Genomic DNA, 19516 nt, shown 5'->3' on the forward strand with positions numbered 1-19516 from the left:
AGAATTTTTAATCAAGCAATTTTATAACGCTGCAGAAAATCCTAATTGTTTCTTTAAATGTCTGTTCTTATACTCCAGTAAGATGTTTCTGAGGGTATGTGGGGTCTCCGCAGACCAAAGGTGGGCATTAATCAACCCTGCTGTGCTATCTGTTGAGACTTCCTACTTAATTACAGCACACACAAACCTATTTGTCACCACTGACAGAGACAACATGGGGGAAGAAGAAAATGAGACTCGTGCTTAAGACTACCCCTAACTGAGGGAAGCCTGAGGTTACCATGGGAAGAGCACAGAATGGTTTATAATGCCGATTGCCCCATTAATTTCACCCTTCTGGTGTGGTGTATGTGTTGTCCTTGTATTGTGCTGAGTTCTAGTTGGGTTAATTCAGAAAAGGCCTACGTAACTTGTGACCTACCTAGCCCGATGCAGCCCATCAACTATATATGACAACCCACTGCCGGGCTTGCTAAATTTCCTGTTGCTTGCTGGCCTGGATCTACAAAAATAGCTTGATCTGTTTATTTATTTTCACATTTTTGTACTGCTCAAGCAAAACTAGCTTGATGTGTTTATTTTCACATTTTTATATTGCTCAGGGTGGTATACATAGTTTCTTCCCTCATTTTGTCCTCACTGCAGCCTTGTGAGGTAGGTGAGGCTGAGAGATAGTGATAGTGATAGAGCTGGTACTGGCCCAAGGTCACCCAAGAAGCTTCATGGCTGAGAGGGGATTATGAACCTGGATTTCCAACTCTCAAACCATTGCGCCATCCTGGCTCTCTTGTGAGTCTCACAGACTTGATTCAAAGCGGGTATTGGAAACTTACCATTTGTGGAGGCAACATTCAGATTTTAAATGGACCTAGTCAGTTGCACTGTTGGAACTAGAACTGGAGTGGGAAAAGCAACTTGATTGACTGCTCTCACAAACTTCAGTGGCTGGGGTTGTGCTCCAGTCCACAAGACAAACAGGCAGTGCAGATTTGTGCAGCTTTCCTGTGTGCTGCTTTCAAACAGAAACGGAAATGTAGTTTCTAAATTGGGGCATTTTTCCTTAGTGACCCTGCATGGTTCAACAGACAGCTTGTTAATGTGGAAGATGGTTTGTTTTCAGGCACCTGAGATGACAATTGTGTGGTTTAGGGCCCGAGGCTTGAGAAGACCGCATAGTTAGAAAACTGTAACTGAATGGCAAAATAGATTTCCTTGCTATCATTACTGCATTCCATTTTTCCCATTTTCTCAGGAAATGTGCATTACATGACCCGTCTAAAAAATTAGTTTTTCTTTTCCAGGAAATTGCCAGCCCTCCTCACTCCAGTTCCATCTCAGGCACACTCAGACCTCAATCTCCTGAGTTTATTAACCAAAGTAGTCTTTATTTACAGTGAAAGGCGATTGGTTTCACTTCAGCTATGGGGAAGTGGGTGGAGAATGCTTCTTTAAACATTCACTTGAGGCACTTGGTGTTTGGAATTGATCTGCAAGGGAAGCTGCTGCTACAGTAATGGATGGGGAGCACTTTGTTTCCTCCTCACCTGCCCCCTTTAGTCTTTTTTCTTTCCCAGGAAACCCTGTTGAGCCAGCCCCCTTCTCATTTTGCCTTGGTCTCTCTTTACCCAACTATTTAAAGTAGGAACAAATACAGGAATACCCTCATAATGATTCTAGATCAGTGATTCTCACTCCTTTAGCACCAGGACCTACTTTTTAGAATAAGAATCTGTCAGGACCCACCAGAAGTGATGTCATGACCAGAAGTGACATCATCAAGCAGGAAATTTTTTAACAATCCTAGGCTGCAATCCTACCCACACTTACCCAGAACTAAGTCCCATTTACAATCATTGTTAAAAGCATCTTCATAGTAGCATATGCCTGATCTTGTCTGATCTTGGAAGCTAAGTAGGGTCAGGCCTGGTTAGTACTTGGATGGGAGACCGCCTGGGAATACCGGGTGCTGTAGGCTTATACCATAGTCTTTCCAGACTGAAGGTTGCCAACCAGTAGCCTGTTAAAAGTACAGATCTGTGACATTTCCCCAAATGCAATCACATCCCATGGTAACATCATCCAATAAATTAAAAATAAAATTTTGAAATGAATGGGGACCCACCTGAAATTGGCTCGTGACCCACCGAGTGGGTCCCAACCCACAGTCTGAGAAATACTGCTCTAGATAATTAGAGGTTTTTTTCTATGACCAACATGAAGTAATGAGAATTTCTGCTCAAGTCGTGATGTAAAATGCCTGCCCCCATTGCCCCCCTTCCCCTTTGGGAGGGCCCTGAAGAAACTTGTACCCCCTGCTAAGATTCCTGCATCCATGTGTTCACATAGGCCCTGGCCCAGGGTTCACAGCAGCTTTCCTCATCTTGGCTCTGTCCTCACTTGGGAGGAGGGAGCCTCATTGAACAATGGTGCAGATGGGACTACTTCTGAGTAAAGCTGCAAAGGATTGGGTCATCCTGGTAAGCTTCACAGCTGCTGTACTGTGACACTCCTTCCTCTTGCTGCTTCTGTCCCCGCTCTCTTGCAGTTTGTCCAGTAAAATATAATATAATAATATAATATTATTATAATTATTAATTATATATAATTAATTAATTAATAATATAATTAATATAAATATAATATATAATTATAATATAATTATATATAATTATAATATATTATAATAATTATAATGATAATAATAATAATAATTCTAAATAATATAATTAATTATTTATATAATAATAATAATAATAATAATAATAATAATAATAATAATAATAATTCTGACACACCCGGGTAGCAGCCCTGTTTTTTTTTCCACAGTGGCCTTTTTAAAGGCGGCAACTTGTAACTCAAGTCTTTTTGAATTGTGAAAAGGCAGGTTGTTGACTTGGAAAGTGCCCCTATTATGACCCATTTTCAAGTCAAGTTGCAGGGGGCGGAGGCTCGTGACTTGACTTGAGTCAAGCCGTGCCTGATTGCCCATCCCTGTTGAAAACCAAGCAAGGCTCAGTGAAGCCTGTCTCTGATTTTATTTTTTCTGTTTTGTACTACACCTTGACCTGATCACTTTCTATGGCTTTTTTGCACATTTTATGCCATTCTGGCATGAAAAGGGGGGGGGGATATTGTGATTTAAAAAAAAAAAAAAATTCTGATTGTCTTTGTGGTGCTACAGTTTTGAGAAGCTTGGAGATTCAATGAATATGCATATATTTAAGTTTGGCAATGATCTAAGAGTTCACAGTTGAAATGCTTGTTGAGCTTTGTTGTGCTGTTTGTCAAATTTTGAATAAGAATTTGGATAAAAACATACAACACCACAATTTGCTACTTCCATCAAGAAATTTTGGGGGAAAAAACACCTCTATAGATAACCTCTTTTTTTCCCTTGCTAGACTGCTTACTTCATGTATTCTTTCATCCTCCTCCAACCATTTCTATATCTATTGAGTAATTGGTGGGTCTGGTTTTGTTTTGGCTGCTCATTGAATATACAGATGCATGTGTGGCTCCTCCCCCCCCAAGCTATACTCTGGGGAAATTAAAGAGCAATTATTAGGAACTTGCTTGCTTTTTGATGCCATAAGAGGTCCTTGAAGGTAAGTTCATGCATTCACATGACTGGCTTCATAGCATGAGGTGTGTGTGTGAGAGAGAGAGAGAGAAGCTGACTGGGTCTTCCACTGCAGCCTCTCAGATTCCACAATGCACACAGTTTTAATCCTGTGTTTACCTAAGGCAACAGCTTGTACTGTGTATTTTCCATTTGAAAGCCACTGATAAGGATAAGGAGGGAGGAGAAAACAAGGCTGGCAACACTTGGGCTGAATTGGTTAAAGTGGAGCAGTGGAAACTGCCTGGCCCAACATTTCATTGTTCTGGGCAAATAGCTAGATGGAGTTAGAAGCCTAACACAAGAATGAGAGGAGAGAGGGGGGCTGCAAGCAACAAACAGCCCTTGGTAGCTTCTTGCCCCAGTAAATTCTGTGGATCTATTTATCTGGCTCTTTTTAGAATTACAGCCTTTTGGTACTGTTGTGTTTCTGGTTGTCGGAGCCTCCTCAGTGAACAGGAAAGGCAGGATAAAAGCGCTTTATATAAATTTAGTTAGGGTACAATGCCTCTTGCCCTCAAATTCGTATTTGGCCTGGATCAGACATTCTGTTACTCTTGCTGTGAAACAGCACCCCCTCCCTCTGACTGAGTGAGCAGAGATAGGGAAAAAATAGGTTAAACCTGAGGTGTTCAATCTGTGGGTCCAGCCTCCCTAGTGAGGCGTGGCTAGCCTCCAGGAGCATCACCAGGCATGGGGGGGGAGAGGTGGCCGGCAGCTGCTCTGCTGCTGAGCTCTGCTCAGCTCAGCTGCACTGGCTGCCTCCTGACGTGCTGCTTTTTTTGAGGCTGAGGTGGGTGGGGCAGTGTGAAACATGGTGGGGGGAGGTGGAAGAGAAGGCTGGCTGGGCAGGTAGAGGTGCCGCATCTCATCATGGAGCTCTCTCCGTGTGCAACCTCGCCCCAAGGACTACATTTCCCAGTGTGCCCTTTGTCCTGGGCATCCTGGGATTGGTCAAGGCTGCTTGGGAAGGAAGGAACCAGCTTGCTCCTAGTGGGGGGGGGGGTGTCCAGATGCCCCAGCCTGCATCCCTCCATCTTGCCTGGGGGGAACAGGGGTGGTATCTGCATGTTGGGTGTGTGTGTGTGTGTGTGTGTGTGTGTGTGTGTGTGAGTGAGTGAGAGAGAGAGAGAGAGCAGCTCCCATCTACTTTGGGGTGAGTTTTAATCTTGCTGGGTGTGGCTGCAATCCTTTCCACACTTCCCTGGGAGTAAGCTCCATTGACTCAAATGCGGCTTACTTCTGAGTAGACCTACATAGGCTTGGGGTCTGTGTCAGCTTAACCCAGGATCCTAACCTTTCTCTTTTTCCTCCCCCTTCAAAAAAATAAAAAAGCCACTCTTGATGGCTTTGTCTCCAAAAATTGTTTAAAAATGAAAAAAATCCCCATTCCTTTTCAGCCATCCCTTTTTCCTCCTGTCTCCTTTTGGGTGGGGGTACTCTGCTATTGTAAGACAAAAGGCACAGTCCTAGCTAGGTCTACTCAGAAGTAAGTCCTATTGTGTTCAATGGGACTTAGTCCCAGGAAAGTGGGGTTAGGATTCCAGCCAAACAGTCTCTAGGTCTCAGTTTGCATCAGTTTGCAATTAGCAGATACGCACAAAACAAAGTCTTCCCCTCCTGCAAATTCATCACTTCCCCCCTCCCTTTCTAAAACCCTACAGGTGTGCTGCTAACAAACTCAGGGCACAATCCTAACCAGGTCTACTCAGAAGTAAGTCCTATTTTGTTCAGTGGGCCTTACTCTCAGGTAAGTGTGGCTAGGATTGCAACCTCAGAGTGCTGGCAGCTTTTTTTTTTGTTTCTAGTGTATAATTATAACACCTTCACCCCCATTTTGGGGGTAACTGAGGTGAGGTGTTGTAATGGGAAGCCGTGGCCAATGGCTACAAGGATCAGGGGAGGCGCGAGCTGGAAAAGTTCGAGAACCATGGGGTTAAACAATAGCTGGTGAATGTTGATGAATTTCAAAGGTGCACCTTACAGCATGTCATCATAGTTTCTCTCCACGTTTTGTGGTTGAGAAGATGTAACCAGGACAGGGTCTGTATGATCCCAGAGTAAGAATGTGGCCATGTGAATGAGCCAACTAGACGAGTGCTGATGAGGCCACAGTGTGACCATAGAGCTCTTTTGATGTGGCCCAGTGTCTTGAGCAAAGCTGGGAGACTTAAGTTTTAGCTGTGGTTTTCCATACCTTGAATGCAGCTTGGTCATGATACTGTTCTGTTCATAATCATGGTTCGATTGTCTGTACATCCATAGCATCAAGAACAAACAGGTTCACACCCAAAGGACCCTTATTTCTGGTACAACAGCCATGCTAATTCCTTACAAAGCCTTGCAAAGACTATCTTTGCAAAGCCTGAAGATGGTCCTGTGTCCTCTTTTAAAGACTAACAAGTGTATTGTGGCATAAGCTTTTGATAAGCAAGACCCTAATTCATCAGCTTGGACACTCTTTTTCAGTGTAGACTCATGACAGCTTCACATGCTCTGTTTATGGTCTTTCAGCTTGCAAAATAACTGCAGTTGCAATGACAATGGTTTTTTTTTTTAGGAGTGGGGGGGGCGGAGTAGCCTTGTCCTTCCCCACTTTTGTTGTGTAGGTCAGGGATATGTCCATTCAAGAAATTAGATCTTTTTTTGCTGACACTGTCAGCTTGTGCCGCTTGCTGTCATTTCCTAGTGTGTGGTGAGTACACCATGAGTCCACTTTCTGTGGCCCAGTGACATTGTGGGGGTGGGTGTTCGTGCGCCCTTTCTCTCTCTCTCTCTCTCTCTCTCTCTCTCAGTGATAACACTGACTCTCTTTGCAGAACCCAGCCAAGCATATGAAGGCTTAGGCTAGTGGTAGCTGTAAAGCAGTGCGTATTATCTATTGTGCATGGGGGGAATTACTCCCCTGTTCAGCATCCACCCCCAGGGAACCACTGGAAGTTCAGAGGGCTGCACATTTCCCATTTAATGCAGCATGCCATTTCCAGGAAATTTGAAGGTAGAAAAGTGCTGAGATTGGAAAGATTTTTTTTTCTTTTCATGGTAGCCAAAGACTGTTGCCTGGAAAGAGGGGAACACCTTGCAATATGAATAGCACTCAAGGGCAAAATGGCTAGGCCCAAATCTGAACAAAATCGTACTCCATGCTGATGCTTTCTTGAAAGTGACTTTGATGTATCCCTTGTTAGGGAACAATCAGTCACCGCCACAGAAAGGCTTTTAAAAACAGACTAAAAACAATTTGGCTTGGCTGGACCTAGAATACTGCCCTGAACTCAAAGACCGACATTCACTCTCCCTTTTGGGTGTATACCTGGGCATCAAATCAGCCTGGTTTGTCTCACTAGCACAGAGATGTGAAGCCATGCCATCTGCACTGCTGTACATGGAAGAGGCAAGGTTGGCCTTGCGAAATGGCCCTTATGAGACTGAGGCCATCCCTGCCTGCTCCTGTGTTGTCTAATCTGCAAGGCAGCCCTTTTGTAAAGGGGCCCTTTTGATCAATGATTGCTTGCGTTAATGTTTCAGTAGGCTATTGATTTCCGCAGCCACTTTTGTTCCCTGTATTTATGTGAGATGGATGGGCTTTCTGTGGCTTGCACACACTAGGCATGTTTGATTAAAGTTCAATTGACTTGACTCACAGCAAAGCTGGGAGCCATTTTCACCTCCCTGTTTGTAGAATCAAAGCTTCCCCAACTTGTCCTTTTGTTTATGCTCAAGCTCTTGCCACCCAGGCAGTTACCAATATGCTGTTCCTAATCCTCTCCAATTCACTCCACTCCAGCATTTAATGCCTTTGCTAGACATGATAGCCTCTGAGAGGCAAAGCTGCCAGTAAAATCTGGGGTGGAGTTTGTGACCAGGGTGTGCGTAGCTGAGCATTGCCACAGTTTCAAGCACCCTTTCTCTCTGTTCAGGTGCTCTGTTATTCGGAAATGAACCATGTAGTTTATGTAGAGGATTGGGTATTCTCAAGTTGGCAAACCTGCATTTTCAGAGATTAAGTGCAAACTTAATTCAATAACTGGTCTTGTAATTCCAGCTTCCTAATAATGACAGAGGGCTTATTCCCACATGCATGCATATCACTTGATTATTTAATGATTGACTTGCAGTGTCAATCATTGAATGGAATCATATGATTGGTTTCACTGCAAGTATTGTGTTCCCAGCTAATGTTGCATGATGCAAGAGTCAGGGGCCTGTCAGAAATGGCAACCCCCCCCCCCAATCACACAGTTGCCCAAGACTGTTGGGCTCTGGGGCTCATATGACCACTCACCTTAGCGGCTGGAGCTACAAGGCAGTTGCCTCATGGCACCCATCCTCACCCTAATTTTACCCCTGAAATGCTGTCAGGTGCTCCATCAGGTCAATTCTCCTCCTCCCTTTCAGTGGACACCCTCAACATTCTAAATCTCCTGGAGGGCAGTGAATGTGTTCAATCTTTGTAGGATTGTCTTTTCCCCTAAATTTGCACAATTTGCTGCAGGCCAGGGGGTTTCCTTGATTATCCGGGAGCTCTTCCTCTCTCTGTGGGTGGCCCTCTTGCTTTGCCCTGCTGATGCACAAGTCTGCTGGACCACCAAGTCTGCTATTAGATACAGTGAATGGAGATGATGCTGATAACATTGTCAAACATTCTTTCTTTGGTGTTTGTGAAAGGGTTCACACGTGCCAGTGGTTACTGGCTGCTGCAGTACCTACTCCATGAACCAATGCAAGGCCTTTAACAGTCCTTGTTGCTTGGCTGAGTGTCTGTGTCAGTAATTCTTTTTGTTTAATTGATAGTGCCAGAAAGGGCATCTTGGACTCCTTTTTCTGAAGCTGGTTCCTTCAGTGCAAGGCAACAAAAAGTCACATTCAGAGCTGAATATTTTTTGAAGTCCTGCAAACCTCATTTGGGCTAGATGTATTCTTACTTGCCATAGCTTAAAGCAACTTGGAGTAACTTGGGCTGCTGTCCTATGCACAGTTTCCTGGGAGTAAGCCTCACTGAAGTCAATGGAACATACTTCTGACTAGACATGCCTAGGGTTGGGCTGTTAAAATCTTGATTTTGTGTCATTGATGGGAATTTTATGGTGCTGTTTTGCTGTAAAATGTTACGTGCTCCAGGCTCGATCTACTGCTTGAATTGGGGGGGGGGAGCAGAATTGTGTATAAGTTGGAGAATGGGGTGGGTTTTGATTACATTATTGAGTCTTGACTGTGGAGATATACTGTGGATTGATGGTTCTTTGGTGTGTCTGTGTAGTCATATGCACAGGATTCATACCTTTTAAGAGAAAGTTGAGAAACTACAGCTTTAGCCAGGGAACTGGCTGATGGAATAAGTCCACTACCACACATCTCTACTCTCTTTAGTATCTCTAAAAATCCAGCCGTCTCCTTCTAGTTGGCTGAAGAGTTCCTGGGTGGTTATCTGGAATCAGCTCTACTTGCCACAGACAACCAGGCGAGTGGCTCTTTACAAGCCTGACACATTATCACTGTCTAGAATCAGCTCTTGGAGGTGGAGGTTCAGATGAGGGAAAGCTGCAGTTCAGTGGTAAAGTAAATGCCTTGTGTTCAATAAGAACAGCCCCGCTGGATCAGACTATAGCCCCACCAAATTCCTGTATCTCGCAGTGGTCCACCAAATGCCTTAGGGAGCTCACAAGACAACAAGAGTCTTGCATCCTGGTGCCATCCCTTGCATCTGGCGTTCTGAAGTAACCCACTTCTAATATCAGGAGGTTGCACATAACCTGTGATGGATTTTCCTCCAGAAATTTGTCCGATCCCCATTTAAAGGCATTTAGGCCAGATGCCATCACCACATCCTGTGGCAAGTTCCACAGGCTAACTACACACTAAGCAAAGATACATTCTTTTGTCTGTCTTAACTCTCCCAACACTCAATTTTAGTTGATGTCCCCTGGTTCTGGTGTTGTGTGAGAGGGAAAAGAGCATCTCCCTATCCACTGTATTCATCCCCTGCATAAATTTGTATGTGTGTAATATTAGCCGTTTTATTCTCAATACCTTTTCTAATGATCTCCAGCATGGAATTAGCCTTCTTCACCATTGCTGCAGATTGGGTTGACGCTTTCATCGAGCTGTCCTCCAGCACCTCAGGATCTCTCTCCCGATCCGTCACAGACAGCTCAGGACCCATTAGCCCATACGTGAAATTTTGATTATTTGCCCCAATGTGCATTGCTTTACACTTACTTATATTGAAGCGCATCTGCCATTTTGCTGCCTGTTCTCCCAGTTTGGAGAGATCCTTCTGGAGCTCCTCGCAATCGCTTCTGGTCTTCACCACTCAAAACAGTTTGGTGTTGTCTGCAGACTTAGCCATCTCACTGCTCAACCCTGTCTCCAGGTCATTTATGAACAGGTTGAAAAGCATCGATCCCAGGACAGATCCTTGGGGCACATGGCTTTTCACCTCTCTCATTGTGAAAATTGTCCATTGACACCCACTTTCTGTTTCCTAGTCCTCACCCAGTTCCTAATCCAGGAGAGGACCTTCCCTCTAATTCCTGACTGGAGTTTCCTCAGCAGTCGTTGGTGAGGGACTGTGTCAAATGCCTTATGAAAGTCAGATATATAATGTCCACAGGTTCTCCTGCATCTACGTGCCTGTTGACCTTTTCAAATAATTCTAAAAGGTTTGTGAGGCAGGATGTACCCTTACAGAAGCCATGCTGATTCTCCCTAAGCACGACTTGTTCCTCTATGTGTTTTAAGATTCTGTCTTTGATGAGGCATTCAGAATCTCTTGGGTTCAATCCCTGGCATGTCCAGCTTTTTAAAAGTTCCCTGGTAGCAGGACTGAGGAAGAATCTACTTGGTCCAAGTCCTTGGAGAGTATCAATAGACAGTCCTGGATCAACAATCAAGAATTGGCACCAAACCACCTAATTCAAGTTAGTTCAGGAATGGGAGCAGAGTGGTAGGTTGAGTGAATTTGGCTGGGTTCGATCAGGAACTCTGGCAAAGGGCAATGATTCTGCCACCTTGATTGTGGTCTGATCAGCATGAGCTTGTTGTGCCTTGTGCAATAAGAGTGGATAGTATTAAGTGGTAACCCAGTTGCCATGCATGGTGGATGAGGCTCCTTAGGTTGTGTAAGCAGTTTTCCATTGTAAGTGGTGATGAGAGGGGGTGGGGTGGTTCTTCTGAGGTGGTTAATGTGAGTTAAGTGAGTGTATAAACACAAGCAGTTGGGCATGTGAAGGCAGGGAAGACTTGCCCCAAATTGTCAATGTCATCCGGGAAGTTTTTGTACTTCGACTGGTCATCACAGATTAACGGATGACAGAAAGTTTGAATTATTCTACAAAGCTCTGAATACTGCTTGGCCAATGTGCATAGCCTCTGCAGTAGTGTCATACTTCGCTTTGGGCAGCATCCATGGTCCTGATGCAGGGAGAGGGTGCATTGACCAACCAACATACATGTTTCCTGATGGCTGCTGTCCATTTGCCCACATTCTTCAGCATGAATGGAGGACTAGGCATTCTCGCTCTACATGCAAACAAGTACTAACACACATTCAACTCCTGTATCAACCCAGGTACATACATGCACATGTACACCACTTTTCCTTTGGTGGCAGCCAGGTTGTACAGTCAAATCTGCACGGGTTCTGTGTTGGCAGGCTGAATGAGCCAAGTCTTCCTAAACTAAAGATTTTTCTAGAGTTTATCTTGAGTTCCCTTTTCCACATCTGCCACCTTTTAAAAACCTATAGCAGTATCAGTCAACTCTCATACGTGTGTGTTTTGGTGTGCTTTTTCACTTAGCAAGGTAGCTGCTGCTGTTCCATATGTGGTGGGGAGGTTCACCCACGCAGAGGCCGCAAATGTGGCCCTGGGAGCACACAGGTTGTGCTTTGTAGAGATTAGATCATAGGCAGGTTGAAAGAGGGGGGGCCCTTCCTCTCTTTTGTGGGCAGTTGAGGTGTGCATGTTCTGATGCTGGCTTTCAAGAGGCTGGTTAGAAACACCTCCAGTTCTCTTGCATCTTGAAAGAGCAGGCGCCTTTTCCCCCTCGAGGCAGACAAGCCGCTCAGAAATGATGGGGTTTCAAAGCCAAGCAAAAGGAGATTAAAACCACATGCTGTGCTTTAGCTCGACATTACACCTGCTAGCTTGAATATTGTCTGCTCCGGTTTTTGAACGTCAGCCAGGTTCATTATGCTGTGGAATAATCACAGGCTTCTCTTGGCATGCACTTTTACTGTCTAATTATCTTAACGTGGTGGTATGTGTGTGGATATATGCTTTAATACAGTTTCAGTATTGTGGTTATTGCCTTATCTCCAATCCAGTTTTTTTCCAAACCAGGGGTGTTATTAGATGACTTTTTAAAAAGATCCATTTACAAATTCCAATCCCTCCTTTGGTCATTCCTTCCAATATCAAACACTAAAATCTTAAGTACCACTTTAAAAAGCCATAGCTGCTTGTAGTTATGGTGTTTGGGGCAAGCTGACACCATGAACACCATTTAGGTTTTCCAATTGCTATCCCAGTTTCAGACACTCAGAAGCATTCTGCAAAGGCTTCCTTGGAGGGCCAGTTTACAACTGGTTTGTTAGTATTGTAGGCCTCTTGTTTACAGTGTGTCCTCTTTTCCTCATTCTGGGGTGCTGCCAAAGTACAGTGTGTATGTGTTGTGCATGTGAATAGCTTCAGAGTGTCTAAGGCAGTGATTTTCAATCTTTTCATCTCACAGCACACTGACAAGGCACTAAAATGGTCAAGGCACGCCACCAGGTTTTTGACAATTGACAAGGCACACGATGCTGCCAGTGGGGGTTCCCATCTCCCATTGGCCCTATTAATAAATGACCTTCCCCCAAATTCCTGTGGCATGCCTATGGAGAACTCGCAGCACCCCAGTGTGCCATGGCACAGTGGTTGAAAATGGCTTGTCTAAGGTGTGGTCTCTGGATCATTCATACATCCTCTAGTAAGAAAGTGACAAGATCATTAGTGCGAACTGAGGTGAAAGTGACTTCCTGTCCACCTAGCCCTTGGAAGCTGCTGCTTCAGAATGAGAGAGATTTAGAAATGGGGCTGTCACTCAGTGGCAGAACACGTTGTTGACATGCAGAAGGCTCCATTTTAAGTCCTTGACAGCATCTTTAGGTAGAGCTGGGAAAGATCCCTTCTCTGAAATGCAGGAGAGCTGCTACCTGTTCTTGCTGTTAGTACTGAGCTAGAAGGATTGGTGGTCTGCCTTAGTAGGAAGCAACTTTGTATGTACTGTTGCCTTCTCCATCTCACCCTAGAGTTGCTGGCTCTATAATGTGTTCTGCTACTTCAGTTTCCTCTTCCTAAGCATCAATGCTGCACTCTTTCTCTCAGTTCACTGAACATAAGAATTTATTTGCTAGATCAGACTACAGTCCAACTAGGAGGCCTCTAAATCAGGAGGCTGTTTTCCAACCCAAAGGTCTCTGGGGAACCCACAAACCAGATACGAAAGTGGTGGCCATCTCCAGCTTGTGTGCAGCGCCTGGTATTCAGAGGTAGACCTGTCTCTGTGCTGAAGGTGCCGTTGAATTGCATTTAGTTTTTTTCAGACCCTAATCTTGGCATTTTTTTCCTGTTTGAGATTGTGGGGAATTTTGAATATAAAATATGAAGCAATGGTGCATTGAACGTGCCATGCAGTGGGACAGAGATGTGAACAAGAGCTCCAAGTGCTGCTGTTGACAACATTGTGGATTTTTTCCCATTCTTTGCAGGGAGAACTGATCACCTTCTATTACTATTGGAAGAAAACCCCCGAAGCGGCCAGTTCTCGTGCACACCGCAGGCATCGGAGGCAGGCTGTGTTTCGGAGAATTAAAACACGAACGGCTTCCACTCCAGTTAACACTCCCTCCCGGCCCCCCTCCAGTGAATTCTGTAAGTAGGAGGTTAAAAGCAGCACGTTGATCTCTGTTTAGAGGCACGGGGGTAAAACAGACGGTAATGGCCCTCTGCCTCTGACCAAATGCAACCAGGAAAATGGAGTTCGAGCCCTCGGCTGTGCTCGCGCTCGCAGTTCATTATCCCCGCGGATGGCAGGTGTCTGGGATCAGCAAGCAATTGGTTTTGTTCTGTACAGGGAGGGAATGTGGGCAAAAGGACGCTGTGGAAAGATGGAAGGTTAGCCTTGACTGTAAATGCTGTTACCCCTGCCTCAATTTGCATGGGACCATGGCCGTTTTTCTCCATTGTTGTTGTTTTCTGGGCTGAGCAGTATTCATAGCCCATTAATGGCAAATATAATCTGCCATCACCTGTGCAGTTTGGGTAGGCCCTGGGCTCTGTGTGTGTAGTGCATGCAGCCACTCCCCAAAAGCACAGGAGCTAGTGGGGACCGTTGGGTGCAGAATTCACCTCCCTATAAATCTTAACTTCCAGGTTTCTAGTCCTTATGGCTGCAGAGGTGTGCTTAAAAATATGGGGGCAGTGCCTGCTGAAATCTGAGAAGCCAGATGGGGTGGCTGGGTAGCTTTGGGTAGTAGTTTGGGTGTGGGCAGGCCTCAATCCCTTGTATAAATCTATGACTTCCCCATGACCAAGAAAACTGAAGCTCATTGTGCAGGACATTACAGTAAAAACCCTAGTCTCAAACAATGAAATGCAGACCTAACCACTTGGGAGAGTGCTGATTTTGGTTTGGAGCCAGAAGGAAATAAGCCCTTGGTGTGCTCTTCAGCGCATCCCAGTCTGGGAAATCAATCAGGCCTTACCCTGATAGGTTTACAGAGTCCACTGTGCTGGCAGAACAAGCTGTATCGCAGGGAAGGGGCAGTGTGTGTTTGTGCGAGCCGAAAGTCATGTAATAAGTGTAAAGAGAAAAAGTCCTTTGGCACTTGGAAGGCTTTTGTAGATCCGTGCAGTCACAGGCCACCCAACCTGTGATCTGTTGTCCTCATTTGCCAGACACATAGATATGTTGATAGAGAACAAAATGTCAAACCGGGGCTCAAATGGCTCTATAATGCAAAGTACTTGCCTTTTTAAGATGTATATGTCATATATTTATACATGCATGTATAGGTCTCCCTGCCAGTTGAGGGTAGTGCTACATGCATCTGATGAAGTGGTCTGTAGTCCACAAAAGCATCTGCCACAATCTGAGTCTTGTAAGGTGCCAAAAGACCCTTTTTCCTCTTTATTTAATGAATGGGGAAGAGTTCTCAGTTATATGCTTTTCTCTACCTTTTCTCCCCACCTCCCCCTGCACTCAGTGGATTTGAGTTCTGCCAGCGAAGATGATTTCGACAGTGAAGACAGTGAACAGGAGTTGAAGGGCTACGCCTGTCGTCACTGCTTCATCACCAGTACGCACTCTTGTGTATCTTGTATCTCCCTCTCTCCCCTCTGCAGTATACACCAACTTAACTACTTGTTAAGGGGCTTGGACACATGCGCCAGTGTTTTGTAAGCATGGTACAAATGCCTGGCTCTCTTAGGTGGACATGTCCAGGAAAGTGTTACTTAGCTGTGGAGCTGCCAGGTGGTCTACCAAAGACCAGCCTCACATATGTTACTTCAGCAATCTTTACAACAGCCTGGTAAGGTAGATTAGTAGTATTCACGTATTGCAGAGGTATGCTAAGCATAAGTGAGTGGCTGACTTGGTGTTAGAAACCCAGGGACTTTCTGATTGGGAAGGGAAGAAAGCAAGAAGAAAGGAGGGTCCTTTGTGGGAAATGGGGATGAATGGAGGTGTCTTTTCAAAGCATTTGGATTTAATGAAAGAAGAAGATAGTTGGGTAGAAGGGAATTCAGGTGGTTGGGAGCTTCAGGGGAAAACAGTACATAGGTGGGAAACAGAGTAAAATGTAGCTTGACTAGGAAGTTGCTTCTGCTGTTCATATGTTGGTGTGGCAAATCAGGTCTTGTCTCTTTAGTTCACTCTGCCTAGTCACAAGTGACATTGGCTGAACTGTCCAACCTGATTTCCCCATCTGTGAAATGGAAATAATAGTGGCACACTGTAGTGGAAGGAAACACAAGATAAAAGCTAGTGTAGCGATTTTGCATGTCCTAAGTGGTTTGTGAATCTATAATAAGTTGCAATTTGGTTTCCCCTCCCACTTACAACAAAAGCCTCCAAAGACTGGCACCACGGCGGACGGGAAAACATCTTGCTGTGCACCGATTGCCGAATCCACTTCAAGAAGTACGGGGAGCTCCCACCCATCGAGAAGCCGGTGGACCCACCCCCCTTTATGTTTAAGCCTGTCAAAGAGGAAGATGATGGACTCAGCGGGAAGCATAGCATGAGGACAAGGCGGAGTCGAGGCTCGGTAGGCCACCCACTAGCTAGTCTGCTATCAGACCCTCTTTACAGGAAGCTGTAATTCAGAAAGACTTTGCAAAATGGGGTGCCAAATCTGCATCTGTATCCCTTTTCTAGCAGACACTGTTTTGCATATGTACCTCCAACATCTCCGCATGCAGCCTCAACCCAAAATATTCCGTCCAGAGCACCATCTTTGATGAGATGTAAATATTTAGGGCCAGGAGATGCTGCTTTCATGAGTCAAGCCCACTTCCCAATATCCACAGTAGATTTAGGACTGGATTTTAAAACAAAAGATCTGTAGGGAATATGCTTGGGGGGGGAAGCCAGCTCCCTATTGGCTACTTGTGATCGTTGACTAATAAAGCCAAGTGAAAATAGACCCACCTACCCCCCTCTTCGCAACTTTGGTTGCAAGCTACAAAAATAATAGAATGCATTAATGTAAAAACAGCCATTCCAAATCAGGACAAAGACTCATCTAGTCCAGCACCCTGTTTTCCACAGTGGCCGACATGCAGGGGATGAAAGGCGTCTTCCTCCCCCTACTGTGGCTCCTTTGCAAACGGGTCTTCATAGGCATGCTGCTGCTGAAGCTGGAGGTAGCATAGAGCCAGTATTCTTCTGCCCCATATTCTTTAAATATATTTATTTTCTTTTATTGATAATATTTCTATGAAATCTTTCCAACCTGCATGGAGCTGAAAATGGCTTGCAGGCTTAAAAACAAAGCAATATAGTAGCACGGTACCAAAAAATCGAACCCAAAAGCAAATAACTCAACAAAATAAAAAACCAAAACACTTTGGTAAAATGCGACAGCTAAGCAAGTAAAGGCTAAGTGGAATAAAAACTTCTTAAGAGCATCAACAGAAGGAGCAGGTGTCATCTCCAGTGGGAATAAGTTTGGCAGGCCAGGTGCCACAATTGCAAAAAGGCTCTGCCCTGTGTGTCTGCGCACCTTATTGTTAAAGGAGACAGCGCTTGCAACAGGGACTCCCAAATGTTCTCATGGGGCAGGCAGATTCATATGAAAGGATGTCATTTCAGGCATTTAGGTCCAAAGCTCTTAAGGGTTTTATAGGGCATCACCAGCACTTTGATCTGTGCGTCCAAAACGCACCAGTGCCAATGCACTGGGCAGGATGTTTGCTGTTTTATGTGTTGATCACAGCCGCTGGCTAAGCACTGGTAAGTAATTTCTAAGTTAATTTAAAATTGGTTATGACTCTTTTCTGCTAAAAGCAAAAAAGACCTCTCTCCTAGCCCCCTGAAATGAATCTTGGGGTCAGTCTTACAGGCTGTAATGGACCATGATAAAGGGGCAGTCTTTTATCGAGAGTCAGCCTTTCCACATGGTGACTGCCAGCAATTTGCTGACCCAACTCCCTTACCTAATATAAAAGATGCTGAAATATTTCACACCCAGACCTAGCCATCTGCAGAAACAGCATTGGTCCTTGTAGCCCTCTGTTGTTCACTGTTACTGGCCACACCACTCCCTGGGCTTGGGCAGAGGCCTTTCCCAACGATCTTGCCAGAGGCATTGTCAACAGAAGCTAAGGATTGAACCTGGAACCTTCTGCCTACAAAACACACTTTCTATACAGTGCCTGTGTAGGCAGTAACTTTAGAGAAGCTGCCAAACTTAACACTAGAATTTGTGTGTGTTCCTGGAACTGTTTGGAGTATTCTGTGCAGTCATCCTCTCCCAGCAAAACAGAAAGACCCTTATGGAAGGGGAAAATTGCATCAGCGTTATGTGCAGCTTCTCATTTCTGCCAGTTGGTTGGGTTTATCAGACAGTGAGCATCCTCTTTTCTATACCCAACCCCCCTTCTTCAGCATTAACATTTGTTGCCAAACACCTTGTCAGGTTGCACTGTCAGCTCCTCAGTTAGGTGTCTTCATTTTTATGACATCTTGTTAGCCAAACAGCTGCTAAATGAGAGAGGGAGCATATGAAATGGTGCTAATCATTTGTTGCTGCATAATCTTCCAGCAGGAGAAGGTTCATGCTCTTTGCAGCTTTAGGAAGAACACTGAGCTGCCAACAGTTCTTTCCTCTTCTGCCTCCTCTCGGTTTATTTCAGCCTGTTTTTTCATTACCTTTTATGTTGTCTATTTTATAAGATGAAATAAATCTGTAATGCCTGCAGCAGTCCTTAATTTTAACTGATCAAGCTCTGAGAAGGGCTAGAAAATATGGTTGAGCTGCTAAAACATCAAGAGGAGGGACGTCTGTCTTCTGTGGATTCCTCAAGTGCCATGAAAACCACAAAGCAAATCAGCATCATTTTGACTAGCCCAGTAGCTTGTGAACTGCATGTTACTCATCAGGGACAGATAACCACAAAAAGATCTTGTTCTGTGCCCAGACTGATGCTTCCCTTTCTGCTGCTCTTGGGGGTGGGTGGGTGGGTGAGAGCCATAATAGATAATTTTAATTAGCTTTTGGATAAGTAGCAGTGTCTTACCCAGTTGTTGTGGCAGATGTGATATGTGTACATAATTAACATGATTATGTCACCACTCACACCCTGTGGTATGCACTGTTGAAAGCACACTTCTCTCTCATATTGTGTACTTCTCTAGAGCAACCTCCAGCAGTCCATGTGTTTCAGTGGATGTTGGAACCATTTCAGTCTTCCATGGAATCAAAGAGAGGTTCATAGAGACTTAATTGTGCAGTCACTTCCTATATCCTGTTGGTGATTCTTGGAGTGGGGTATGGGAGACTGAGATCACCTTGCTGTAAGGCTGCCATTACTATGAGCATCTTAAGAGGACACCCCACCCAAATACAAATAAGGGGCATCACTGGGAGGTGGGTGGGTGAAGCTCATGTGACCCACCTGAAAGCAGCCTTTGTCATGCGCTCTGCTTTTCTCTTTAAACCAGCAGATGTCTACATTACGTAGTGGTCGTAAAAAGCAGCCAACCAGCCCTGATGGTAGAGCCTCCCCCATCAACGAAGACATCCGTTCCAGTGGTCGCAACTCGCCCAGTGCTGCCAGCACTTCAAGTAACGACAGCAAGGCTGATTCGGTGAAGAAGTCCACTAAAGTGAGTTCCGACAGTCCCAACAGCTGCTCCCAGTCTGTTCCAGAAACTTGCCAGTGGGAGGTTGGGGCTAAGAGTGAGAGGTGCTTGCTTGAGAGTGGTCACCCGTGACTGAACTGTGGCCTTCCCACCAGAGTCCACTGCTGTATCACCTAGAACCAAGAGGGGATTTTTTTTTGCCCTTTGCACATAGACATGAGTTTTGTTTCCACCCTTTGCACATAGACATGAGTTGGTGCGTGTTAGATCACCATGTTCAGATCACATGAACATGGGTCAGGCATGTTGGATCTGTCACTGAAGAATGCACCCAGTGCTTCCCTGTGGCTAAACATTACCAAGGGAAATTGGTGGTGGTGGGCAAACAGCTTTGTGGGCAGCTTGTCTTCCAGGTTGCGTCTCGCTAGGGGTCCTCTGATAGAAACTTCTGAGGAGCCCTAGGTTTCCATAGAGTGTAGTTTGAAAACCACTCTGTGAGAGCGCGCTGCACTTTGGCAAAGCCATCTTCCGCATCCTTGTTCTTGT

At 45.0% G+C, this 19516-nt stretch overlaps 1 protein-coding gene across 1 annotated transcript in view; it reads left to right on the top strand.

Annotated features, from left to right (window-relative positions):
• The window catches only part of RERE (arginine-glutamic acid dipeptide repeats), a 284124-nt gene that overhangs the window by 254274 nt on the left and 10334 nt on the right, over window positions 1-19516 (top strand). Inside the window, exons 12-15 of the mRNA XM_066637389.1 lie at window positions 13371-13533; window positions 14868-14960; window positions 15733-15932; window positions 18830-18994. Of these exons, the coding sequence (XP_066493486.1) occupies window positions 13371-13533; window positions 14868-14960; window positions 15733-15932; window positions 18830-18994 (621 nt within the window). The remainder of the gene's footprint in view (window positions 1-13370; window positions 13534-14867; window positions 14961-15732; window positions 15933-18829; window positions 18995-19516) is intronic.

Source organism: Tiliqua scincoides, chromosome 9 (assembly GCF_035046505.1).
Source record: "Tiliqua scincoides isolate rTilSci1 chromosome 9, rTilSci1.hap2, whole genome shotgun sequence".
Taxonomy (NCBI): Eukaryota; Metazoa; Chordata; class Lepidosauria; order Squamata; family Scincidae; genus Tiliqua; species Tiliqua scincoides.